The sequence below is a fragment of the Cervus canadensis genome, chromosome 33 (assembly GCF_019320065.1).
Source record: "Cervus canadensis isolate Bull #8, Minnesota chromosome 33, ASM1932006v1, whole genome shotgun sequence".
Lineage (NCBI taxonomy): Eukaryota > Metazoa > Chordata > Mammalia > Artiodactyla > Cervidae > Cervus > Cervus canadensis.
The window spans coordinates 3386735-3414307 of NC_057418.1; the positions used below are offsets into that span (position 1 = coordinate 3386735).

Here is a 27573-nt window from a genome sequence, read left to right on the forward strand (position 1 = left end):
TGTTTAGGTTTAATGGAATCTGGGCTTAGTAATGAAACACTTCATTAAAATGTTGTTTATATGTTTCTATTCACAGTATTTCTATTCCATATATGCTTATGGTAGAATTGTATGGATGTTCTGCTGTCATCCATTCTCTGCTGTTTAGACAGATTCAGTTTATAGTGTCGGATTTTACTCTTGATGATTTTGCAGCTTTATCATCTGACGTTGAATAATCGTAGTCAGTCAAACTATGTAAGAAGCCATATGGATGCTGTCTTATGACTTGGGTATCATAAATGAGATAGAGTTTGATTCCATATTGATGAAATACTACTTCTCTTTCTCCAAGATATATTGTTCTTTACAATTTGTTTCTAGACATTGTGATTAAATGTTCTATTGGATAGCAATTTCAGTATCAGAGTACAATGACATTTTGTCGTGCTTTAAATGGAAATGTGTGTAGTCTTTTTCTAGTGAAGGCTTTTATATAAATTAATCATGTTCAGGGCTGATAGAATGTTCACAGCAGGACATGTAGTATTACAGAAAATGTCCAAAGCCATTTGCTCTTTTTCAGGACAACTATAACCATGACTTTTTGTGACATTCATAATCTGCTTAATTGGATGAATTTCAGTGTCAGAAAATTGTTCTATGTCACTTTTTAAACTTTTCTCCCCTCCCTCCTGTGCTGAGTCCTAATCTGATTAGACTTGATTTTCCTCTAGGGGGTGAGAGTTTAAAAGGAAACAAAAACTTTTTTACTTTGGTGCAGCCAATTAATTAGTCCTGCATGGAGAAGTTTGGAAAAATCAATGAGCAGTCAGACTTGCTGACAGAGTAAAACACACATTTGTGAAGGCAGCACAGAGAAGACAGTGGGATTCCCCAAGTGTTAACTGGGCCCCATGGATCCTTTTGGAGATTTGGAAATCCAGCTCAGCACTTCATAACTCATTTCTGCCTTGACATCACCAAAGTTCTGTGATGATTTGGTGCATATCTAATTCATAAAAAATCAAGAGCTATCTAGGCAGGATAAAAAGAGCAAAGAATTTGCAGGGTGGGTTTTGTAAGAACTTTGTGTCCTCTTGGAATGGTACCCTTTCATACATATTTGTCATAACTGTTGGCTTTCAGTCTTTAGAAAATATCCATACAGTTAAATGAGTGGCATCTCCTATCTTTATTTTAAAATCTCAGGCAAAAGGATACCAGGTTCTGCAGATCTCTCATTTTTCATTTCATTTACACTCTTCATACTTCACTGGCAAGTGAAGTCACCAGTTTAAAATATGGGGTAACATAAATCACAGCAGGATCCTCTATGACCCACGTCCCAGAATATTAGAAACAAAAGCAAAAATAAACAAATGGGACCTAATGAAACTTAAAAGCTTTTGCACAACAAAGGAAACTATAAGCAAGGTGAAAAGACAGCCCTCAGATTGGGAGAAAATAATAGCAAATGAAGAAACAGACAAAGGATTCATCTCAAAAATATACAAGCAACTCCTGCAGCTCAATTCCAGAAAAATAAATGACCCAATCACAAAATGGGCCAAAGAACTAAACAGACATTTCTCCAAAGAAGACATACAGATGGCTAACAAACACATGAAAAGATGCTCAACATCACTCATTATTAGAGAAATGCAAATCAAAACCACAATGAGGTACCATTACACGCCAGTCAGGATGGCTGCTATCCAAAAGTCTACAAGCAATAAATGCTGGAGAGGGTGTGGAGAAAAGGGAACCCTCTTACACTGTTGGTGGGAATGCAAACTAGTACAGCCGCTATGGAAAACAGTGTGGAGATTTCTTAAAAAACTGGAAATAGAACTGCCATATGACCCAGCAATCCCACTTCTGGGCATACACACTGAGGAAACCAGATCTGAAAGAGACACGTGCACCCCAATGGTCATCGCAGCACTGTTTATAATAGCCAGGACATGGAAGCAACCTAGATGCCCATCAGCAGATGAATGGATAAGGAAGCTGTGGTACAAATACACCATGGAATATTACTCAGCCATTAAAAAGAATTCATTTGAATCAGTTCTAATGAGATGGATGAAACTGGAGCCCATTATACAGAGTGAAGTAAGCCAGAAAGATAAAGACCATTACAGTATACTAACACATATATATGGAATTTAGAAAGATGGTAATGATAACCCTATACGCAAAACAGAAAAAGAGACACAGATATACAGAACAGACTTTTGGACTCTGTGGAAGAAGGCGAGGGTGGGATGTTTCAAGAGAACAGCATCGAAACATGTATATTATCTAGGGTGAAACAGATCAGCAGCCCAGGTTGGATGCATGAGACAAGTGCTCGGGCCTGGTGCACTGCGAAGACCCAGAGGGAGCGGGTAGAGAGGGAGGTGGGAGGGGGGATCGGGATGGGGAATACATGTAAATCCATGGCTGATTCATGTCAATGTATGACAAAACCCACTACAATATTGTAAAGTAATTAGCCTCCAACTAATAAAAATAAATGAAAAAAAGAAAAAAAGAAAATAAAATATGGGGTAAAGGCCGCTTAACAAACCTCAACATAATTCTATTTTTTTTGCAGATTTTCATTTCAGAGGGAAAATATGTGAGTTAGACATATATAAGATTGTTATCTTGGTAGCAGTTCCCAAGGAAATTGGGAATGATGAAGGATATATCATCTGTACTTATTAATATTTAATGGTGCTAGATACAGTCACTCTTTAGGTGCTTGTAGAAATCACTCTTGAGGTTCCTTAAATTATTTCAGAGGTGGCATTCCAATTTTGATCACCTGTTCTGTTGAATTTTAAAAATAATTGATAATCTATTATGTGTAAGGCATTAAAAGATATCTGTAGAATATTCTACAGTTTCTACTGTTAGCAGTCTGTGTCTTACTTTTGATTAAACTTGTCTTAGTTTAAAACAAGGGCAAAATTAATTTTTTACAAAGCAAAATTAAATTGTTATCAAAGATGTTCAGTTGTTTGAAATGTAAAATGGGACATGAGAATGTGGTTAGATTAGAAATTGATATATGGGAAATATCTGTGTGAAGGAGTTACTGGAAATAGTCATTGACATGGAATGTATTATTGTACAAAAGCAAAATTTGACAAAACCAGATCTCTAAAATTCATCCATAATTTACTAGTCACATGAAATGGAACAAGTTACCTAGTGTGCTGGTTTTACATTGCTGTCATAACAGATTGCCATGGATTTAGTGGCTTAACACAAATTTATTATCTTACATTATAATAGGTTAGAAGTCTGACATGAGCCTCACTGTCCTAAGGCCAGGTGTGGGCAAGGTGATATTCCCTTTTGAAGGTTCTAGAAGGAAATTCATTTCCTTGATTTTTCCAATTTGTGAAGATTGCCTTTATTCCTTGGCTTGTGTCCTCTTCCTTTGGCTTCAAAACCAGAAATGGGCTGGAGGATTATCATGTTCCATCACTCTGCCCACCTCTTTCACTTCCATCATTTATTTTTAAGGATCCTTGTGATTATTTTGGGCTCACTCATACAACTCAGAATTATCATTACATCTCAAGGTCTTTAACTAAATAATATCTACAAAAGTCCCTTTGACATATAAGATAACGCATACAAAGGTTCCAAGAATTAAGATATAGACATTGTTGAGGGGTCACGGGAGAAATATCAATAACCTCAGATATGCAGATGACACCACCCTTATGGCAGAAAGTGAAGATGAACTAAAAAGCCTCTTGATGAAAGTGAAAGAGGAGAGTGAAAAAGTTGGCTTAAAGCTTAACATTCAGAAAACTAAGATCATGGCATCTGGTCCCATCACTTCATGGGAAATAAATGGGGAGACAGTGGAAACAAGGTCAGACTATTTTTGGGGGCTCCAAAATCACTGCAGATGGTGATTGCAGCCATGAATTTAAAAGACGCTTACTCCTTGGAAGGAAAGTTATGACAAACCTAAATAGCATATTAAAAAGCAGAGACATTACTTTGCCCACAAAGGTCCATCTGGTCAAGGCTATGGTTTTTCCAGTGGTCATGCATGGATGTGAGAGTTGGACTGTGAAGAAGGTTGAGTGCCGAAGAATTGATGCTTTTGAACTGTGAGGTTGGAGAAGACTCTTGAGAGTCCCTTGGACTGCAAGGAGATCCAACCAGTCCATCCTAAAGGAGATCAGTCCTGGGTGTTCATTGGAAGGACTGATGCTGAAGCTGAAACTCCAGTACTTTGGCCAGCTCATGCGAAGAGTTGACTCATTGGAAAAGACCCTGATGATGGGAAGGATTGAGGGCAGGAGGAGAAGGGGACGACAGAGGATGAGATGGTTGGATGGCATCACCGACTCTGTGGACATGGGTTTGAGTAAACTCTGGGAGTTGGTGATGGGCAGGGAGGCCTGGCGTGCTGCGATTCATGGGGTCGCAAAGAGTCGGACATGAATGAGCGACTGAACTGAACTGAACTGACGGGTCATTATTCTTTGTACCGCACAAATTAGTGTTAACTCTCTCATTTCAGTTTCTAGACAAACTTCTGCAGGCCGAAGTGCTTGGCAGAAACTAGGCACTAAATAAAATGCTACTTTCCCCAAGAAAAGATTGTTAGGATATAGAATACTGGGATACAACTTAATGAAATAAATTCAGATGAAAAGAACCACAGCAGGCACACCTCCCCCACAGTGCTCTCTTCTGAATATTCATTTTATCTTCTCTCATTTCTCTCCTATTGTTTACTTTCCATTTTAGGAATAATGTCATCTTAGGAAAACATGTTTTTCTTTTAAAAAAAAAATCCCTGAATTACAAATAAATATCATTTTTCCAAAGATAAAGGGAATTTCAGATGGGGGAGAGCAGTATAGGCAAAGGCTACAGAGATTTCAAAGAAGATGAGGATGGAGAAAGAAAACATGTATTTTCTGACCAGGTAACTCTTTTGAAAATAATTCAAGTAGGATGGTGAGTGGTGCATGTGCTGTAGAGGGTTAAATAGAGAAGAGGTGCTAAGGTGATAAACAGTGGAAGTTACAGACTACTCCTAAGAAAGTCCCTAGAGAAGGACAAGGAAGCTGGGCAGTATATAAGCATGAAAATAGCTGATGCTATTTCATTTGTAATAGCTAAAACTGAATAAGTGTTAAGTGACTCTGATCTGTTGAAAGAATTCATGAGCCAAGATCAGAAAGTTTCATCTGTCTTTGATTTGTTATTCTTGGCTGTTAACATTATATTTCCAACTCTTCTCATTACTACAAATCTTTGCTATTATTCCCCAAATGCTTTGAACTAGAGTGATTCATTCATGTCTGCAATGTCATAAATTGAAGAAGGCTAGGTTCTTCTTACCCTGGTAACTATAGAAGCACAAAAACAAAGGCAATGCTGGGTATTTCTCCAGGGTGAATAATTTTTAGAAGGGAGGCTTTAAACTGTCACAGTTCTGATTGTCTGTGATTCACACCAATATTGTGCTCTGTGATGGCTTCATTGAAAGGACTGTCGTGTCCTATAGGGGACTCAGCATACCTGCTCTTTTACCAGTGGCTGGTGTGGAAGCCATGCTGTGCCAATGGCCTGTTCGCAGGAGGCAGGTCAATCTTTGGAAACCATGGATTGTTTCAGATGAGAGAGAAATATGTGAGAAGAGAATAGATGTCAAGGGCAGTGCTGAAGAGAAGGAAAATGCTTGTCTGAGTTCTACCTGCAGCTGACATTGTTAAAAATGATAGCAACTTAATGAAGCATAGAATACTAATGCATTAATAAGCTGAGGGAGGACCTTTGCTCATTGCAATTTGGATTCTATTTATTCGTGTGCCTAGTTTTTTAAGACAGGACTAAAATTTGGGGCCAGCAATGCCCTTTAGAATTGATAATTAATTGGAAAGAATTAAGATACATTTCTTAAGCTCTGAATGCAATGTAGTTGCAGTATGAACCAGAATTAATCATTTATCAAGACAGTAAACACATTAAATATTTGCTTTTTAAGAGTGGGCACTGAATTGCCAATAGTGTAAAATCGTTATGTAAGAAAGTCATGTTTATTAAAATAAAATATATTGGTAATCTTTTTAAAAGCTCTGATTATGATAATTTCCTAATACATAGAAGTATAGAGAAGAATACTCTAGACCCACATAACCAATACCCACCTGTAAAAATTAACTCATGGCCCTTCCTATTTCAATTCTACATTTATCCATACCCCATCCCACTCACCAGATTATTTGGAAGCAAATTCCATACATATTACATCCTCCAAATCCTATAGAATTATAGGAATTCAGTGTATATTATAGAATTCATCATATATCACTGAGCTTTACAGCTCTTTTGTAAACAAAATCATTGTCATACCTAAAAATACTATTATTCTTCTTTAATACTAATAAATATTCATTCAGTATTAAAATACATCACCTTTGCCTCCAAGCTTTAAACAGTTGGTTGAATCAGGATGTACCTGAAGTCACATACTGCATTTATTTGATATATCTCTTAAGGTCTTTTAATCTATAACCTCATTATTTTTTATTGTCTTGCAATTTAGTTTTTGAAGAAGCCATACTGGTTGGGTAGTGAAGTTTCTCACATCCTGAATTTTGCTAATTGTACCTCTGTGGTGCTGTTTTCATGGTCCTTAGATACCTTATTTCCTGTAAACTGATAGTTAAATGTAGAGACTCACTCTGATTTGGGTTCACATTTTTGGCAAATTACTTTATAGATGGTGCTGTGTCCTTCCACGACATTGCAGAAAATATCCAGGTGTCTCTCTTTTGGGGACATTAGTGGCCATTTTGACCGTTAGTGGTCACCACAGATTCATCATTTCAAAAAAGGTCCTCTTAGTAAACCACAGCATCCTGTATATTGTAATTGAATTTTCTCCAGGTTGATTTGTTTCATTTAGTAATGTATTCCTGCATCCATTGCTCTTTCTTCTCAGGTTCTCTTGGCTATTCTTGCTTGTTAATTTTTTCAAATCAGCTTGACAATAAACTTATCCAGTTCTAGGGACTAATAATGAAAATTATATTCATTTAGATTTGTATATTAACTTAGAGCTGAAAAGAACCTCATGTTATTTTTCAGAACGGGAGGTTGAGATTTTCTTTATTACATAATGAAGTGGAGCAGTCCTTCAAATACTTTCCCATGGATAGTTAGGCATTGATTAAAACTCTTTTCAAAAAACAAATTCAGCAAATGAACATTTTATTTTCAGAAGCTTATCTTTAGTCATCCAGTTAGATCATTATTTCTTAGAAATTAGATAATGATAGAGTAATTCATTTTCAAATGTATAAACTTTATATGAGCTTAATGTGAGTATAAAAAAATCTGTTTTGATTGAGGGCAGAGTATTTCTGTTTCTCTGAAAACAGAGGAGCCACTTACCCCGAAGTGAAATGGCATATTTGCTCACCTGCAACACATTAAATTCACACTCAGCAATTGTAGTGTACACTGAGGGGAGGGAATAAATGTCTTGTACATTATAACTGAGTGACAGGTACAAATCATTTCAGTCTGTGAAATTATTGTCAGTAAATTTGTGTGAAGGGACAGGCAGACGGGGGTTGTCCATATGGACTCCCCACCAATCCTAGGTTTATTGAAATAAGTGTTAATTTGCAAGGGAGATAAAACTTATCCAAAAAGTAATAATTGAAGTCATTTGTAGGTTAATTGCTTTAAGTTTTAAATTTAAAGCATCATTTAAAAGCTTCTGTTGTTTAGTTCAGTTCATTCGTTCAGTCATGTCCAACTCTTTGCAACCCCATGGACTGCAGCACGCCAGGCCTCCCTGTCCATTGCCAACTCCCGGAGTTTACTCAAACTCAGGTCCATTGAATTGGTGATGCCATCCAACCATCTCATCCTCTGTTATCCCCTTCTCCTTCTGCCTTCAATCTTTCCCAGCATCAGGGTCTTTTCAAATGAGTCAGTTCTTCACATCAGGTGGCTATAGTATTGGAGCTTCAGCTTTAGCATCAGTCCTTCCAGTGAGTATTCAGGGCTGATCTCCTTTAGGATGGACTGGTTGGATCTCCTTGCAGTCTAAGGGACTTTCAAGATTCTTCTCCAACACCACAGTTCAAAAGCATCAATTCTTCGGTGCTCAACTTTCTTTATAGTCCAACTCTCACATCTATTGTTTAACCTTGATCCAATAGGTCCAGTAATAGTATTTTCAAAATCTGTCTAGAGATCTCTTCAGGTAATTTTTAAGGTTATAGTGAGCCACTTGTTTCCTGTGATTGCTTAGAAATTTTTTCTGGGAAGTAATTTGGTTAAGCTTCCCAGGTGGCACAATGGTAAAGAATGTGCCTGCCAATGCAAAATATATAGGAGGCAGGGGTTGAATCCCTGGGTTGGGAAGATCCCTTGGAGTAGGAAATAGTAACTCACTCCAATTTTCTTGCCTTGAAAATTCCATAGAAATAGGAGCCTGGTGGGGTCACAGAGAGTCAAACATGATTGAGCATGCATGTGCGCGCGCGCACACACACACACACACGAATTTGGTTAGGGCTTCCCTGGTTGTTCTGCCAATGCAGGAGACACAGGATCGATCCCTGGAGAAGGAAGTGGCACCCCATTACAGTATTCTTGCCCGGGAAACACCATGGACAGAGGAGTCTGGCAGGCTACAGTCCATGGGGTTGCAAAGAGTTGGACAGGACTTAGCGGCTAAACAACAGCAAAAGAATTTGGTTACATGTGTTTTGGTGGGGTGGGTCTTTGAGTGAAGCCTCTATTAAACTCAGACTTTAGATGAATTTCCTGCATTCAGCCCCACTTCTCACCCCTGCTCTGGTCAGACCTGCTTTCGTGAGTTTCTGCTGGTCTTGACCGAGGGAAACAGCCTCTCTGAGTACTTCAGGCCGTGACCTCTGCTCTTCCTCTGCAGCTGACTCTCATGGACCTTCCAGAAAAAATAATGGACCCGCCTCATCTTCTTTGTTGTTGTTTTTTTTTTAATTTATTTATCCTTCTTTTAGGTCTCAGGTGAAAGATCAGCTAATTATATGAACTATCAACTCAAACACAGAGACATGTGTGTGTTTCTACAAGGCTTTCCAGATTACTCTAGTGGGTACAAAGCTTGAAACTCTTGATCCCGAGGATCCTTTTTGGTTCTAGTTCTCATTGCTTTCTGAATGCCAACATACCTGTATAAATGAATGAGTATCTAACACACATACTGCTAGAACTAATAATACACAGAAGTGTCCAAAACATATTAGAGATGGCATCAAAGTTTGTGGAAATGTTTAAATTCATAACATTGGCAAGAGCAGGCATTAGAATATTGCAGAGCCTCTTTCACAATTAAGCAGTTTTGTTATGTGGACAGCTATTGGCTATAGGCAGTTCACAGACAGATAGCAATAGAGGGATAAAGGCAGAGCTTATCAGTGGCAGAAGTTAGATGGCCATGTGTTTATCTCTTGACAAATTAGGAAACAGAAATGGAAGAGAGTAATTCAGGTTAAGTTCTAAGAGAAAGATGAAGTACTATCTTCCTCAGAGAGTGAAAGTGAATAAGTCGCTTAGTCATGTCCCGACTCTGTGCAATCCCATGGCCTGCACAGTCAAGGGAATTCTCCAGGCCAGAATACTGGAGTGGGTAGCTGTTCCCTTCTCCAGGGGATCTTCCCAACCCAGGGATCAAACCCAGGTGTCCCGCATTGCAGGCGGATTCTTTACCAGCTGAGCCACAAGGGAAGCCCTGTTTATAATTAATTAAACACACACACACACACACACACACACACACACACACACACGGGAAGTCCTGTTTATAATTAAACACACACGAATGATATGAAGCTTTTTTTTATGTTTAAAAAATGTGGCCGTTTCATTTATCGTCACAGACCATTTTAGTTTTCCCTCTCCACGGCTGGTGACAGAGGTTGCAAACAATGCTGGTCGTATATGCCCAGTTGTTTGATTTTTAGTCTCAGAGATGTGACCTAGTCTGCTGTCCCATAGACTGTAGCCGGCCAGGCTCCTCTGTCCATGGGTTTCTCTAGGCAAGAATACTGGAGTGGGTTGCCATTTCCTCCTCCTGGGAGTGGTTTTCATTTCCTCAGAGAGAGTGGTTTTCATTAGTAGTTTTATGGCTTCCATGGGGGGGTCAGCCTATAGGAAACAGAGGCCCTCTGTCCTTTGTGCATCTTTGGGGCGTCTTCCTGTGGCCTGGCTCTTTTAACTGTGTTCCAGTGACACTCAGGAGTATCAGTAAAATCTCCAAAACACAATACTATTTGGTAGCATTTTTCTAGATCCATGATTCTTCCAAGGACAAAGGAACTGGGATAAAGTAGGTTCCTGAGAGTCATAACAGAGGGTATTTTTTTAAAAATGCAGACCCAGCAATGTATGTGCTAGAAATTGATCCTGGAGATCAGACTTACCCAAATGGGTTATGAGTGAGCCAATGTATATTCTGCCCTAGGACAGTGTGTAGAGTGGCCAAAGTTTCCTAGGCTGTTCATTCCAGGCTGTGAGGTCTCCTTCAATGATGTGAAAAAGATGGGAAAACATCACCATATATGATGGTCATTGAAGGTTGCTTGTTATTTTGGGACTGAAGGATTCTTCAGAAAGACTATTCTCCTTTTCCACCTTAAATGAATTCAAATTCTTAAACACTCTAGGAACATCTGATTTAATGCTACATTAGTGACATAGGATTGTGATTACATGATATTTTATTTTATTTATTTATTACATGATATTTATTTATTACATGATATTTATTGTGCATTGTAATGCACAAATGGAATATGAAATAGGAAGGTCTGTATGTTACTGTAAAATGTCAAACATTTGGCCTTATTTCAAAAGTTATTTGGAATTTTTTAGCCACCAATATGTAAAAAGTACCCTCCTACAACAAAAAATTGGATATAGTGTAGAGATCTATGATTCATAGAAACCTAGCCGTCTTAGTATTTTTATGCTTATCATAAGCTATTTGCTTGCTTTGCTGCATCCCATACAGATTTTTTTTTCCACCTGGAAATAAGATTTTATAACTAGTGATTTTGAAGGGTCTTTATGCTGAAAACACAAGACAGAATTAATTAAAGTAACATAGGTACACTAGAGAATTATTCTGTTGGAATCATTAAAAATTTGGCATACTTAGAAATTCAGTTAGAATTTTTACAATCTTTTTCTGACACCTTCAAAGAATACTTCTTCTATTCATTGTGTTTTTCAATAATGCTGTCTACCACATTTTAAAAAGTTTATTCAAATACTACATGCCAACTAATTTAATTAATTTTGCATGAAATGTGAAAGAATCCATAGAAAATAAGTGAAAGAAGGATATTGTTTTGAAATGAGGTGACTTTAATATTCTTGAAGGCAATGACTGCTTTTCCCTGTCACTTAATGCTGGCTGTTATATTGAATTATAGAAAGAGTCTGTGTGGTTTCTAGTACAGCTTCTTTTTCAGAGCCAACCAGAAGCTCTGAAGTCATAAATCCATGTTGTAGCTCCAAGACAATGTGGCCTTTTCCTATATTTGCTTGCTGAGTTGTTTCTAAACAAAGTTCTTTATCCATACATCAGTGTATCTTTATTTTTCTTATTTGTACCTGCAATCTGTAATTATGCTTTGATATTTCTCTTTTGGTTTTCCACTGAAAAAAAATCTCTGTGCAGTTTTTTTTTTTTCTTCTGGATGGACATTTGCTAATTTAAAACATTTATAGAGATTCTTTTTTCCAAAGAACACATAGTACTTTATTATCTTTTCCATGGTTCTTACTTTGAAAAAGATACACTATGAAACAGAGGGGAAAAGAGTTTAAGACATTTTCTCAACTCATAGAGATATTAACTGAATGAACATGCAAGAAATGTATGTCTTAGTTCCTGCAAGTGACAAAATATGCTGATTGACTGGAATTCAAGTTCTAACAAACAGAAAGAATAGTATTAGTCTAGTAAGAAGTCATATGGAAGCATGTACACTGGTTTTGATTATTCAATTAAAGCTAATAAATGTTAAATATACATTATTTCAAAAAGAATTTTACTAAAGGTTATAGCACCTCTGCCCTTTAGGAGCTCACAATTTAGTTATTTATATTCTTTACCAATTTAAAGATTTTTGTCACGAATAATTTAGAATTACTAGAAATTAGGAGCAAAGTGTTTCAGATTTTCATAGAAACAACTATCTTTCTGTGTTCTATCAGATTACTCAGTAGGGTTTGTCTTTTAGAGAATTCATTTTTAAAGAGGTTCCATGTGTATGTATTGAATACAGTGTCTAAGAGAAATAATCCCTAATGAATAGCACCTAAAAATGCAGAAATAGCAAATACTCTAGATTATGTTTGGTTGGCTTCTGTGCATCTTTTTTCTGCCCACATAACCTGTATTGGGAGCTTCCCAAGTGGTACAATGGCAAAGAATCTGCCTGCAATGCAGGAGACAGGAGTTCTATCCCTGGGTCTGGGTTGGGAAGATTCCCTGGATAAGAAAGTGACAACCTGCTTCAGTATTCTTGCCTGGGAAATCCCATGGACAGAGGAGCCTGGCGGGTTACAGTCCATGGGGTTGCAAAGACATGGCTGAGTGACTGAGCATGCATGTGGGCACATGATTGATAGAGTATGTTCCATCTTACTCCCACTCTTGTCCTTTCTTTGATGCTTATTTTAAAAAATATTTCCTTACTTTAAGAATAATTTTATTAAAAACTGAGACATTTATGTTAATGCAATTAGTATAGCAGGATAGTAGAAGAATTTAAAAGCTCTTTTTCTCTCCTTGACTCCTTATCCCCAAACCCCATAGGTCACATCTTAAATATGTCCATGTCTGCCCTTCCCCACAATGTCTAAGTGTATTCCAATAATTACAAATTCATACATATATGTACATGTCTGTCTACACTTATCTGTATACCTTTGTAAATAAAAATTCATAATATTTCCTATATGGAGTGATAGTACATAGAATGGTCAAAGCCCAGACTAATCAGAGTAGGTGTCTTGGCTGTTCCTTGCACTCCCTAGGTTACCCAGATGTTCTCTGGAAAGAGAAGGCATTTGGGAGGCTTGGACAGCAGTGATTTACCAAGTACAGAAGTATTTCAGTATTTTAACTACCAGTATTTACTTAACTGTGCCTAAGAGGCAAATGGTATCCTTACTTTTGCTCGTTAAATGACTCATCATTTTCCCCTCAGTGCACACAGATAGAAATGCTCACGTTTCAGTAAGGATCTCAAAAGACCAGCATCAAGCTAGCCGGAATAGCTCAGTTAGGAGAGCTTAGACTGAAAAGACCAGCATCTGAGTCACCTCTTTCATTTTAAATACCAACTTTTCATATTTTTAAATTCAGTCCCTTAGAGTTTGTCATAGACAGTGTGCATGTATTCCTGAAAGTCTCATGTCAAAACTGTGAAGCAGAAAAGGTATATTTTCAGAACATTACTTTCAAGCTCCCCTCTAAACAGACCCATTAATCATCTTTTAAAAGGTTTGTCCTCCAATTGTATCTTTTCAGTGACCCCAGTCACCCAGAATTTAGGGTTGGCAAACTCCCCATGTCTCACTGAATGTACTAAAAAGACCATATACTATTGCTTCTTACTAGCATACTTTTAATGTATCTCATTATTGCAATTTATTATCAACTCATAGATAGTGGAACTATACCTTGAAAGAAAGTTGCTCAGTTGTGTCTGACTCTTTGCGATCCCATGGAATGTAACCTGCCAGGCTCCTCTGTCCATGGAATTCTCCAGGCAAGAATCCTGGAGTGGGTTGCCATTTCCTTCTCCAGGGGATCTTCCTGACCCAGGAAAGACATATACTATTGCTTTATTACTAGTGTACCTTTCATATATCTCATTATTGCAATATATTATTAACTCATAGATGGTGGGACTATATAAACTACCTTATATCTACCTTTCTACCCAGGACATCGCAAAAAATGTCAGTCAGTAATGTTTATGCATTATTTTTTTGGACTTTTGGATTGGATTGGTAAAGATGCACATATGGACCATCACAAAACATCTAGAATATTTATTTTGTATGTATTCAGATATTATGTAGATTTGAAAGCAGAGGATTGCCATATTCCCCTCAGTGGTCACTCTGTTGACTTATAGTAATTTGATGCCTTTATTTTCTTTTCTTTAACACATGTTTACCTCTTATACAGAAGGTACAGAAATGCTTCATTTACTATATTCCAGTTTCAAACAGCTGCTGCGTGTACTAGAATTTCTTCTCCACTATTTTCTATTTGGGAATGTGGAGGGATCGACACTGAGTGTTTACAGCCAAGCCCTTTGTAGGTACTTTTGCAGACATTGTTGCATTTGGTCTACACTGTCTCTCCATTGTGTACTTAGTATTCTTATTATTGACCCTAATTAACAGAAATGGGAGTGAGTGTTGACAAAGTAAAATAATCTGCCTGAGGTCACATGAATGTTAGGGTCACAATTTAAATACGGGACTGTGCCTTCAAAGTGCTATATTTTGTTTTGTTTTGTTTTCCTGGGCCACAGTAATGCCATCTAAATGGTACTTGTCTGGGGATTAGGTGATACAAGTAACTGTCTTCTAAACTATCAAGCACTATTCACATATGGAATTTCTAACTCATAATCTCCAACAGAGTAATGTGAGTAAATTGGTATGTATCAGATACTGTAAGTGATTGTGATTACAATGGAATTTCAAAAATTAGATGAAATGATGTTAATGAGTTGTTGGAGAACTAAAATTCAATTTTAACCTGTTTCTTTTAAAGTCATGGGTGTCAAAATGGAACATATCATTTTAGTAAAAAGGTATTAAATATGGAGATGTAACTGTAAAAATATTTTTAGAGAATACGATTTTCTTGTTTAGTTGTTAAGTAGTTTCCGACTCTTTGCAACGTGTGGACTGCAGCCCGCCAGGCTGCTCTATCAATGGGGCTTCCCAGGCAAGAGTACTGGAGGGGGTGCCATTTCCTTCTCCAGGGAGTCTTCCTGACCCAGGGATCAAACTGTGTCTTCTGCATTGACAGGTGGATTCTGTACCACTGAGCCACCTGGGAAGTCCAGAGAATATAATAGGTTTATGGAATAATACCCGAAGTAAAAGTATTGTAGCCTTAGGCCTATATTTGATACGCAGCAGTGAGAAACTTTGGAATTCTGAGTTACATGTTGTTGTCACACTTCTCCAGGTGTTCCAGATCGCGTATGTGATTGTGAAAGCAGCCAATTCCCCTCGGCCTGGAAACTGGATTTTGGAACGCTCCCTGGACAATGTTGATTACAAGCCCTGGCAGTATCATGCTGTGACGGACGCAGAGTGCCTAACCCTCTACAATATTTATCCCCGCACTGGGCCACCGTCATATGCCAAAGATGACGAGGTCATCTGCACTTCGTTTTATTCCAAGATACACCCCTTAGAAAATGGAGAGGTAAGATGAGAAAATTCACCCTCAATACATTTGAGATGGCAAAATAGGCCTGTCAGAAAGACTTGAATATATCAGTCACTGGTGTCAGGGAGATTTTAAAATAGGATTTAGCAGAAGTACATTTAAAATAAGTTATTAAATAAAAAGGAAAAACTGAAGGGTATTAGAATTTTAACTGCCTTCATCTAGTATGTATCTTCTGTGTCCAATAAATATCAGAGAAGAGGAAATGGACTTAAGTTGGAAAGTCAGTGACTAATTTTAAAGAAACTTTTCTGACAGTGAGGCTTGCTAGTTATTGAAGGATTGAGACCTTAAAAGAAACCTTAAATCTGTGTGTGCTCTAGTCTGAAGATAGGGACAAAAGAGATAAATTCTGGAAGAAATAATTCACATGAGGGACCTAAAGAGAATGAAATGGTCTCAGTTTTTATGTTTTTCTACTGTTGCTGCATAGGGCTGCAGTGGGCTTTCTTTCCTTTGTTCAAGTTTTGCTTATTATATGCTTAATTCAAATCTGTTCAACTTCTCCATAGCATCTTTCTTCCTGTGGTTAAGATTTTGAATTGATCCATTGTTTTTCAGCCACGTTTTGTTCATTGTTTCAGCCATGTTTTTCATGGTTTTTCAAACCATGACTTCACCTTTACCAACTGCGCGATCTTGAATCAGTGCCTTAAGTTGCCTGTGCCTCCGTTTCATCTCCCAGAAACTAGAAACAATAGCAATAGTTCTTGTTTCTTATGATTAAATGAGATTAAATGAAAATGTTTAAAACATTATAATAGTACCGACAAACACATGTACGTCGCTTTGTTAAGCATTAACTATTTTTGTTGCTGTTATATAACAATCGCCATTGAGATCGGTGGTCGTGGTGTTGGTAGGAGTAGCCCCCTCTCAAGTACCCAAACCTAGACCTCGTGCCTCTTGGATCTCTAGTTTTATTTCCCTAATCAGTCTCCCTTCAGTATATAAGGCCTAGCTCTTTTTGTCCTACTTTCTTATGTCCATTTCTGTTTATACTCATGGCTAATATTCTCTCCTCACCAGTTCACGTGCTTGAAGCTAGTATCATTTTTCACATCTATATTTTCAGAAAACCCATATTCATACACTATCATGCCCACCTCAAGCAATCTGAGATTATTTCTTTAAACACTTCCGGGAGTAAGTTAGATTTTTGACATACATTGATCACACTCTCTTTTGGCACTATTATTCTATGAATGTATCCCAGTGCCTCACTATATTTCAATTTCATGTTCAAAAATATCAGTTTTGGGTGAAGAAAATTCCAAATGATGCTCTCAGCAGAGATCTCAATCTGTCAAACAATGAGTCAAAAGCAGTGAGTCAAACAGCTATTCAACATGCTTTGTGCCCAGAGGCATCCAAGTCCTGGCCAGACTGGCCTGAGGATATGGGAGTAGGGAGGGAGGGCAAGGAGAATATATTTGAGTTAATTTGTATAATTTTTTTCTTGGATCCAGTGTTGACCCAGGACTAATAATTATGTAATATTTATAAAGCTATTCCTTATCTTTAAAAAATGAGCCAATTCAGAAATGTGTTTAACAATATAAAATGTACCCAGATATGTAACACACAAGTTGCATACACACTCCAAAGCATGCTGACACTACATAGATGGTGGGTCTCCTTTCTTTAGACTTTGTCAACTTACCAATGTGGAACAGATATTTTATTTGTTTGTGTTTAACTGGCTACACTGTTTTAGACACTCACTATAAACTAATCATTACTGTTGACTTTTAAGAACAACTTATTCAACTGTCTCTGTGACATGCTTTTTAAAGTCTATTTCTCTCATTGGAAAGTGAATGAGGTGAGGAACGGAAAGTAATTCAAAGTATTTGAAGTAGATTGATAGTATTTAAAAATATGAATGGAATCCAGACCTCTCCTGGAATATCTGTTTTATTTTATGCCTTAGTCTGTGAAACATGGTACTTTTTGGAATGGACAGGTTCAGCGAAGGTAGGGGCTGGCCTCCCAAGACTGCCAGATCAACTGGTGACAAAGTTGAGATAAGAATCCAGATCCCCTGAGTCTTACATTAGTGTTTCCTTCATACTCTAGTAAAGACTGAAAGTTAATTTTTTTAAAATCTTGGTAATTGCTAAACTCAAAAATGATTTAGAAGAGATATTGGCCTGCTGGATCCATTAAAGTAGGAAGATTTCTAATCCTGAGATATGGTGCTATAGAAGAATGGGATGAGAAGATTGGGTTCTGCTTCTGCTACTAGTTTTTATGGGACATTGAACAGGTCAGTTAATCTCTGAGTTTGAATTTCTTTAATATATGAATTAGTTTCATATATAAATTATCCTAAGGCATCTTTTGGTTCTAAAGTAGTACAGTTTCAGATATCACCTACAATATAACATTGGGAATATTTTACGTTTTCTGGATGCTTGTCTCCAATATTTCCCAGACAAGTGATTGTGAAATAAATCTTAGTATCATTAACTTTTAGTTTTAAAAGCATTCACTTTTAAGTACCATCTGAAATCTAACTATTAGGTGCTTATATTCAAAACTTCCCAGAGAAGTGACATTCAAGTAAGAAAAATAAACATATAAATGAGTAAATGCAAAATGATAGTATAAATGCCACCACAGAATTGTTTACAGAAAGTGGTAAAGTTCTTCTGGGTGAGTTAAAGGAACCATGCTGAGAAGATGAATTCTCAGAGTACAGAGAAACATACAAAATTTCATAGTATTTCCAAAGTTTTGAAGACAATTGCAAATTTATTGCCAATATGCTCCAGACATATGACAGAATTCACTCCATTATTGAAGGATATTTTTATTTGGTTTGAATTGTAGGCTTGTTATTATTTTAAATGTACATAAATATAAGAAGAGGACAGAGAATCCCTGTGTCCCTTTTACCCAGCTCCCACTAAGGATAGTATCTTTCATAATCTACATTCATTTGTCAAACTAAGAAATTATTATTATTTATAAATTATAAATTACAATTATTATTGATACTCTATTACCTACAGATTTATTCAGATTTCATTCAAATTATCATTAATGATTTTTTTTCTCTTTTGGGATCCAGTTTGGAATAGGACGTTGCATTTATTGCATCATTATGTCTCTTAGTCTCCTCTAATCCATGACAGTCTTAATCTTTTTCTGTTTCTCTTAACCTTGATCACTTTTTAAAATTGCTCTTTGTTGTAATGTTTTTGTTTATTTGACTGCACTGTGTCTTTGCTGTAGCCTGTGGGATCTTTAGGTACGGCATGCAAACTCTAAATTGTAGACTGTGGTGTCTAGTTCCCTGACTAGGGATCAAAACCAGGTCCCCTGCATTAGGAACATGGAGTCGTAGCCACTGGACTGCCAGAGAGTCCTAGGCCTAATCAATTTTAAGAGTACTGGTCAGATTTTTTGGTAGCATATTACTCATTTTGAATTTGCCTACTATTTGTTAATGATTAGACTGGGCTTCTAGGTTTGGGGGAAAAATACCACAGAGGTGAAACAACTTCCTCATTTCATCATTCCTATTTATTTTTATATCCACATCTCCTGTCTATTTCCTTTTTATTGGTTTATTAGTCTTACTCTTTTCTAGATAGGATTTTATTTTAGACAGTGCTATCTAGATATTTACCATGATTTGAAATGTGTATTCTTGACTAAGCATCAAATGATCATTTGCTTCCAGATCTTCAAAATACTCTTGAAATATGAATTTAAGTCAGAGAATAAGAGAAATAACAGTGGAGTATTTTTAAGACTTTGGAAACTTGGATTGGGAAGATCTCCTGGAGAAGAGAAAGGCTACCCACTCCATTATTCTGGCCTGGAGAATTCCATGAACTCTATAGTCCTTGGGGTCGCAAAGAGTCAGACATGACTGAGCGACTTTGACTTCATTTCACTTCACTGTGAATAAGGCATTAAGAAATAAACATACATCAGTGATAACACACTAAGCAATAATGTTTATGTTATAGGTACAGAAAATTAATAGAAAATAGTCTTCTGTGACTGACATCAGATCTGTTGAGTCTAAGGTTTATTACATTGTCACTTGTCTGCAGAATTTTGGAGACATGTGCCAAAATGTTTAGAACATTCCTGTATATCATGTTTTAGATGAAAAGGGCATCATTTTAGAGCCGAACAATACTTTGGGTGAGTTCCTCATCAATATATTAAAGGATATCATAGCCTTGACTTCATCATCTGTATCCAAACTTCAATACTATCCTCTGTCCATATTATAATTGAAAGCTATTTAGCCTTTCCTTACGGCCTCTTGAGTCTTAGCAGCGGCATCTCTGCCTGTTTCTTCAGTATTGTTCGTTGCTCCAGCCACTCCCACTCTCCTGCCCCCACCCTCTAGCTTGGTCCATTCTCTGCCCTCTACCTCACTTTGCCTGCAAGAGATCAACAAATGTTGATCATGTGGATCCACTGGAAAGGTAGGACAGGGCACACACCCAGCCTTCTGGATGACTAGGTTCGCCTGCATCCAAGGAAAAGCGTAGCCCTTCAGGTACCATCCTGGGCTTGCACCCAAAGGGAAAAAAGGGAATTCACTGAGCTGTGAGATCATCACATCCCAGGGCTGGCAAAGAAAAAGTAATACAAGGCAATGAAGACAATGGTAGACCCAGTATGTTGTTATCCAGACTATAAACAGAAAGAGACTTTGAACAGAAGCCTTCCAAGAGCTTCATTTGAGAAAGGCAATTTGGTGTCTATCAGTACCGAGAGAGGGCTCGGCAGGAACCCTGCTTGCCTTGCTTTGTGAGAATGGTCCTGAGCTCCAGAGTAGGAGTTGTGTGGTGTAAAGTAACAGATGGCAGCGGGCCTCCATCACTTTGAGGCCAGCCAAAGAGAAAAACTGTGGTGGGCACAGCTGCATGGACGTCCATCACCAGCAGTGCCATAGGGAGTCAGCTCCGTCCAGAGCTGCTGTCTGCCTAAGCGCGGCCTCTGCTGAAAGCGTTTGTCCCGGGTGCTATTAAGAACTGCTAACAGGAACCTCCACTTGAAGGCACCACTGTGTGAAATATGATTGCACCCCTGCGTGTGTGCTAAGTTGTTTCAGACATATCTGCGTGTTTGCTACCCTATGGACCGTAGCCCACCTGGCTCCTCTGTCCACGGAATTCTCCAGGCAAGAAAGCTGCTGCCGCGGTAGCTGCTAAGTCACTTGAGTCATGTCCGACGCAGTGCGACCCCATAGACAGCAGCCCACCAGGCTCCTCCGTCCCTGGGATTCTCCAGGCAAGAATACCGGGGTGGGTTGCCATTTCCTTCTCCAATGCATGCATGCATGCTAAGTCGCTTCAGTTGTGTCCGACTCTGTGCAACCCGATGGACAGCAGCCCACCAGGCTCCTCTGTCCACAGGATTCTCTAGGCAAGACTGGAGTGGGTTGCCATTTCCTTCTCCACCAGGCAAGAATACTGGAGTGGATTGCTATGTCCTCCTCTAGGGGATCTCCCCGACCCAGGGATAGAACCTGTGTCTCTGATGCGTCCTGAATCATTGGGGCCATTTGAAAGAGCTATTTCTGGGACCAGGGTTTTTAATTCAGTAGTTTGGGAAAGGCTCAGAAGCTCTATGTATATGTTAAATAAGTACTCCTGGAGACTTTGATGCTCCTTGCCTTAGCTCATTGTTCAGATATTTCTAGCTTTCCCAAACCCTGGAGATAATAGATCATTAATATTTAGAGAAAGAGTATCAGACATGCTAACTCCTCCTAACTGAGGAAAGAGACTGATATTTTCCATCAGGAAACATCATTGGCTTTGGTGGACTGAATCTGTGGGTGGGTTTGAGTTGAGTAAATCAGCATTGAGCTGTCCCTAAGTTATAGATAATTGAAGGAGCGGCTGGGACAGGATAATCACATTGATAATACTGACAAGAATGGGGCTGAAGAGATGGCACCACTTTAGGGTTCCTAGAATTAAAATCGTAGTGATTGTGTTTCTGTTATATGAGGCTCCTCTTTCTATGACTGGGATTATTACTTTTATTTGGATTGTCACTAGACTGATAACTAAATATTCATGGTTACCATAGTAATTTTTGCTTCAGCTTCCTCATACAGACACCTTTAAGTTATTTACATATGATTTCCTCTCATTTTTACCGCAACCCTTCCCAGCTCTTGGGACTGCAACTCAATTGGAACTTAGATTCCCTTTGATTCTGCTTTTGAAAGATGGCAGGCTTGTATAGAAATTCCCTAGAGAAACCATCATTAATTCTTGAAGATACCTTTTTTCCCTGTAAACTGTGTGTAGAGCTTTGATATTATTTTGATTTCATATGTGACAGAGTTTTATATATACAGACAGAATATTTTTTCCCCTCTTTTCATCACCTGACATTATGGTGATCCTTAGAATTGCAAATACTGGAGAATGAAGAAACAAGTCCAACACTGTGTAAAAAAACCTTTTATGAGATTCTTCTTTGATGTGATATTGTTCAGGGTATGGCATGATTGCATGGGTGAGTTTTTGTGGAACTGCAGGAATGGAAGTGAGGAATCAACCTTTCTCAATTACCCTTGGAGTTGCTTCCTTACGGAGAAGCAGCAGGGTGTCACTAATTTATATAGGTTATGAATAGAGATTTGGGGAAATAATGATTGGGGGTTTCAGACTTCCTTCCTCTAAAAATAATTCTTGCATTAACCAACATGGAGTCAATTAGTACCTGGAGCAGCAATGTGAAAGTGCCTCATTACAATGAGTTTACATGGCTTCCTTCAAAACCCCACTGCATATTTCAACTGCAGTTGAAATATACAGAGCACTTGAAATGTTTTGGAATTACAAACACAACTCATTTTAGGTAGCTGTATTATATTTCAAAAACATGCATGCCTTTGACATTAAGATGAAATTAAAAGATTGTATTCCTCCTTTCTATTAGTCAGTTTATAGACTCCTGCCAACAATTCAGTGCCTAGAAAATATCCTTAAATCCTTGTTAAATTAATACAGTGTTGCTGAAAAATCAAAGCCCAGAGAAATCAAACAAGAATGGAGTCTTGAGGAGATAACACCAATTTTTAAAAAACCCTTTATTTTGTATTGGGGTATATAGCCTATTAACAATGTTGTTAGTTTCAGGTGAACATTGAAGGGACTCAACCATGCTAATACATGTATCCATTTATCCCCCAGATCTTGAGGAGATAACACCAATTTTTAAGACCTGATTATCTCAGTGTTGTAAAATAGGGTCTTCCATGATTCACTAAAATGGAACAAAATAGGCTCATGTTAGGCTGGGTAGGAAAGTTCAGGGTTGTGGTAGAAGACACACAGAAACTCTCAGATATAGCTCTGCCACTGATTAACCAGGGGGCTTGGACAGATGAATCAACAATCCAGTGTGTGCCCCAGCTAGTTCACATGACTATAATGTGTTAGTCATTGCTCAGTTGTGTCTGACTCTTTGTGACTCCATGGACTGTAGCCCACCAGGCTCCTCTGTCCATAGAATTCTCCAGGCAAGAATGCTGGAGTAGGTAGCCATTCCCTTCTTTAGGGGATCTTCCTGATCCAGGGATCAAACCTGGGTCTCCTTCACTGCAGGCAGGTACTGGAGTAGGTAGCCATTCCCTTCTCCATGGGATCTTTCTGACTCAGGGATCTAACCTAGATCTCCTGCCTTGCAGGTAGATTCTTTACTATTTGAGCCACCAGGGAAGCCTTCATTATGACTATAGTGACGATCAAGTTAAGTCACTTATGGTAACGCCTCCTTGTGATCTATATAATAGGACAGTAGATGCTCTTGCTCAGTAGCTAACATTGGCCTAAGCCCCCCACCCCCCAGCGGTGAGATGTCGGATCAGTCAGTGCCGATGTCACTGTTATATAAGGAAATCTGCAAAGGGCAAAATAAAATTTAATTCCCTGATGGATCAAGGCTTCCCCAATGGCTCAGCAGGTAAAGAATCTGCCTGCAATGCAGGAGACACAAGTTTGATCCCTGGGTCAAGAAGATCCTGTGGAGGAGGAAACGGCAACATGCTCCCGTGTTCTTGCCTGGAAAACCCCAGGGACAGAGAAGCCTAGCGGGCTACTGTCCAAAGGGTTGCTAAGAGTTGGACACGACCAAGCACACTGGCCCGTTGATGCAGCTTATACATTTAATAATTTTTTCCCACATAAATATTGTAGACACATGTGCACAAGTTTCAAGTTTTGTGAGCACCTTGTAGAGGAATTTCAAGGAAGCTGGGTAACCCAAATCCCACTTGTACTCATTGGAACTTGTCATGGTGAAACCTGTTAAAGTTCTCTATACTGGAAATTATATTGTTAGTATTTTGAACTCTAATTCTAAAGCACATTGAAATTATAAAATTATGAACCAGGAATTTGTTTTGTTGTGTACATAGAGAGGAAAAAGCTATTAAATGTACAGGACGTTATAAGAAGCATTTGATACTTATTTTGAGGCTTTTAGAATCAAGTCTGAAGTCTTGAGCATTCCATAATAGAATGGTATAATGGCAGGTCATACTAGACTTAATGTTGTCATCATTTTTTTTTCCCACATTACCAAGGTAGGGAGTCTTTCAGTTAAAGTGTAAATCCCACGGGAAGGAAGAGGATTTGTGGGTACTGTTGTTATTGTTATCAATAATGTTGGCAATGACCATTTTGGGTATGGTGCTTCATCAATTACAAAGTGCTTGTCATGCATTCTTCCATCTGAACTTTACCAAAGCCTTGAAGACACTTGAAGTAAAAATATTTATCATTCTCATTTTATTGATGGAAGTTAAATAACTTGTGTGGTCACATGATGATAAAAATTCAACGTTAATCTCTGATCTAGGTCTGGCTCAAATTTTCTGATGGCAAATCTCATAATCTTTCTACTTCATAAACTGAACCCTTTGGTCCCAATCAGCCATCTTCTAAATGTGTGTTTATTTACCATTTGTCACCAGGGCTGTGTGACATTGTGTGGTATTTAAGTGCCATGCACCATCTCTACTGGGAAAAAGCTGAAGACCTGAGTTGGTTAGTTAATTGGTTTCACATAGTAAAGATAATATGCTGTTATCTTGATTGCAGAAGTATACTTGAAAATACAACAAAGGATCTTGAAACTATTAAAATAAACTTCTGGTCCTTAGGGAAACTATTTCAATACTAGAGCTATCATCAGAAGTCCTTGAGACAGGTAACCCAGGAGTGGAATAGTTATGATAACACTTTACAAGCAAACCTAAAAAGGTACCAGGAGCTGCTTTACCAGGCTCCCTGCTATGAAATGAAACTGGAGAAAAACCTACTGCAAAGCATTTTAGCCTGAGGATGTGTACTGTTTTGCACTGTGGTGGGCTGAAGGCAGTCAAATATTTTCATTGGAAATACCTAAATGAGTAACTGCTGAATTCTGCTACGTGTGAATCACATTAGACATACAATTTAAGCTCTAATCATGGGTAGCAAAAATCTTATGATATTCATTTTACAACGGAGAGTGGCAACCCTGGCAAGATTACAAGTTAGAAAATTATATTCCTCTTGTATAAATTTGTTCTTCAGGTTCATTCAATAATAATAATTTATTTTCTTATTCAGCAGATAAGTGCCTTATAAAAGCAAGCTTACTTTCAGGTTGAGCCATATGAAATTGCCAATATTTGACTGGTTTTAGACAATAAATATGCAGTTTCATATGGTTTTAACTAATGTACACTAAAGCATGAATGGAAATATTTGCAGAGATTTAAATTGTCCTCAACATAACCTCAGTTGAACACATTATTTTAGCAAAAGCATTAAAAGGAAATAAAGTCCCTTCACTGAAACAATAATTTATAGTAATTTATATTAGTTATTTTGTGAAGGTTTTTTTTTAAAGTGTGTTAGTTATATGGTAAATAGTAAGCTAAAATGAATCATAACTGCATTTGTTTCTTGATTTTGAGTGAGGAGGAGAACAGCAAAGAGCACTTTGATATGAATAATGAAGTGTTACATCAGGTACCATGGGGAGCCATGTAGGAGTTGAAGATATATTGGTTACTAGGAATAGGTTTGGGAGCTGAGTAGTTTTGGCTCATAGGATGCAAAACATGGTTGTGTATATCTGTGTTTCTACACAAACACATTCCAGTGGCCATATATGTGCAGCATAATCATGCGAGTCACTGTTAGTTGAGTCAGGAGTGAGAGCTACCACCTCCTCAGAGGCATTGCAGATAAGCAGATATTTTTAACCCTGGCATCTGTCTTATAGCAGTTATCCACTATTCTCTTCAGAGCTTCCACGAAGGCTCAGTTGGTAAAGAATCTGCCTGCAGTGCAGGAGATAAGAGTTCAATCCCTGGATCAGAAAGATACCCGAAGAAGGAAATGGCAACCCACTCCAGTATTCTTGCCTGGGAAATCCCATGGATGGAGGAGCTTGGTAGGCTAACAGTCTGTGGGGTCACAGGAGTCGGCCGTTACTTAGCCCCTAAACCACCACTACTCTTTTCAGTATGAATTACCCTTGTCATAAGATTATTGGTGACAATTCTTTTTTTTTTTTTTCATTTATTTTTATTAGTTGGAGGCTAATTACTTTACAATATTGTAGTGGGTTTTGTCATACATTGACATGAATCAGCCATGGATTTACATGTATTCCCCATCCCGATCCCCCCTCCCGCCTCCCTCTCTACCCAATTCCTCTGGGTCTTCCCAGTGCACCAGGTCCGAGCACTTGTCTCATGCATCCAACCTGGGCTGGTGATCTGTTTCACCCTAGATAATATACATGTTTCGATGCTGTTCTCTCGAAACATTCCAATTCTTAAAGATTATGTTATGGGGGGGAGTCATAGCAATGATTCCATTTTACTTTCTTATCTCTACATTTGTTCTTTTTGTCAGTGGGTGAAAAAACATTTTGTTCTTCCTCCTTATGATTTGTTATGTTGCATCCATTTATCTCATAAAGATAAAATTTAGTATTGAATTAGCTGCAGTAGAGCAGGTTACACATAAATCACTACAAAGCCACTGCATTACCAAAAAAGATAGGACATAAAAAATATGGCCAGGATACAGTTTCAACCACCAAATGATTTGATATTATGAATAAATGTTGCAGGTATATATAGCCTGTGACTAGTCCTTAACATTTAGCTATTGTTTTTTTCAATTAACAAATACCGATCACCAACTATGTTGCAATAAGTCTCTTAGGTTTGGGGGGATAAAAGACATATGTGAGGGGGTAAGATAAGAGATTCAGTAAATCAGGGTGGTAAAAGCATGCGTAGCACAGATAAAATCTTGGTTACAGAGGGGGTGGGGGGAGAAGAATGAGAATGAATGGCAGTAACCTGTCACTCTAGGGAATGAACGGTGCCACATAGAAAGCGTGGGGGAGGGGGTGATGGAGACAGGGCTATGCTCGTAGCAATTGCTTTGACTCACCATGATTACTTCAGCTACTGAATATCTGAATAAATTGAGTAGAGAGACTGTCTATATTGAACTGAAAAACAGTTTCAGAATGAGAAAATTCAATTTTAAAGTTATACCCGGAAAAAAACCCAAACACCTGCCTTGCAGAAACATATCACAGAAACAGATTTTAGGGCAGCAGAATTCTTTCCTGTACAATAATTATGGCTAAGTGCTTGTTAAAAATAAAAAGAAAAGGATGCTTATCAGCCTAAGGAATGAAAGCACTTTACTTTTATCAAATGTATGCTGTTTTGTAATTCTTTTCCAATAAGACTCAGGTACTGTGGGGTTTACCCTTTAGCATGAGGAACCTTTTACTCCAGTTGTGATGTCTGAGTCCATTTTTTTCTCTGTTCTAATCAGCCTTTTCATCAGGAGGTAACGTTTTTATAATTTCCCTAAACAAGTACAGAGTAATTAACCTCCAAGTTACTGCCAGAAATGAAGCAGTCAACTTGGTAAAATATCCATGTACCCCTTGTTAGCAGGGCTCTACACTAAGGAAGCATCTACATTTTTCTTGAGACAATAGCTAACTGAAAGCATCAGAGAACTGAGAAAGAACTAATA

The 27573-nt window shown here is 38.0% G+C and overlaps 1 protein-coding gene across 7 annotated transcripts in view; it reads left to right on the forward strand.

The window, feature by feature from the left end:
* The window catches only part of LAMA2 (laminin subunit alpha 2), a 693967-nt gene that overhangs the window by 210979 nt on the left and 455415 nt on the right, over nucleotides 1–27573 (forward strand). For all 7 annotated transcript variants that reach the window (XM_043457137.1, XM_043457138.1, XM_043457134.1 and 4 more), the window contains one exon: nucleotides 15245–15487. In XM_043457137.1, the coding sequence (XP_043313072.1) occupies nucleotides 15245–15487 (243 nt within the window). The remainder of the gene's footprint in view (nucleotides 1–15244; nucleotides 15488–27573) is intronic.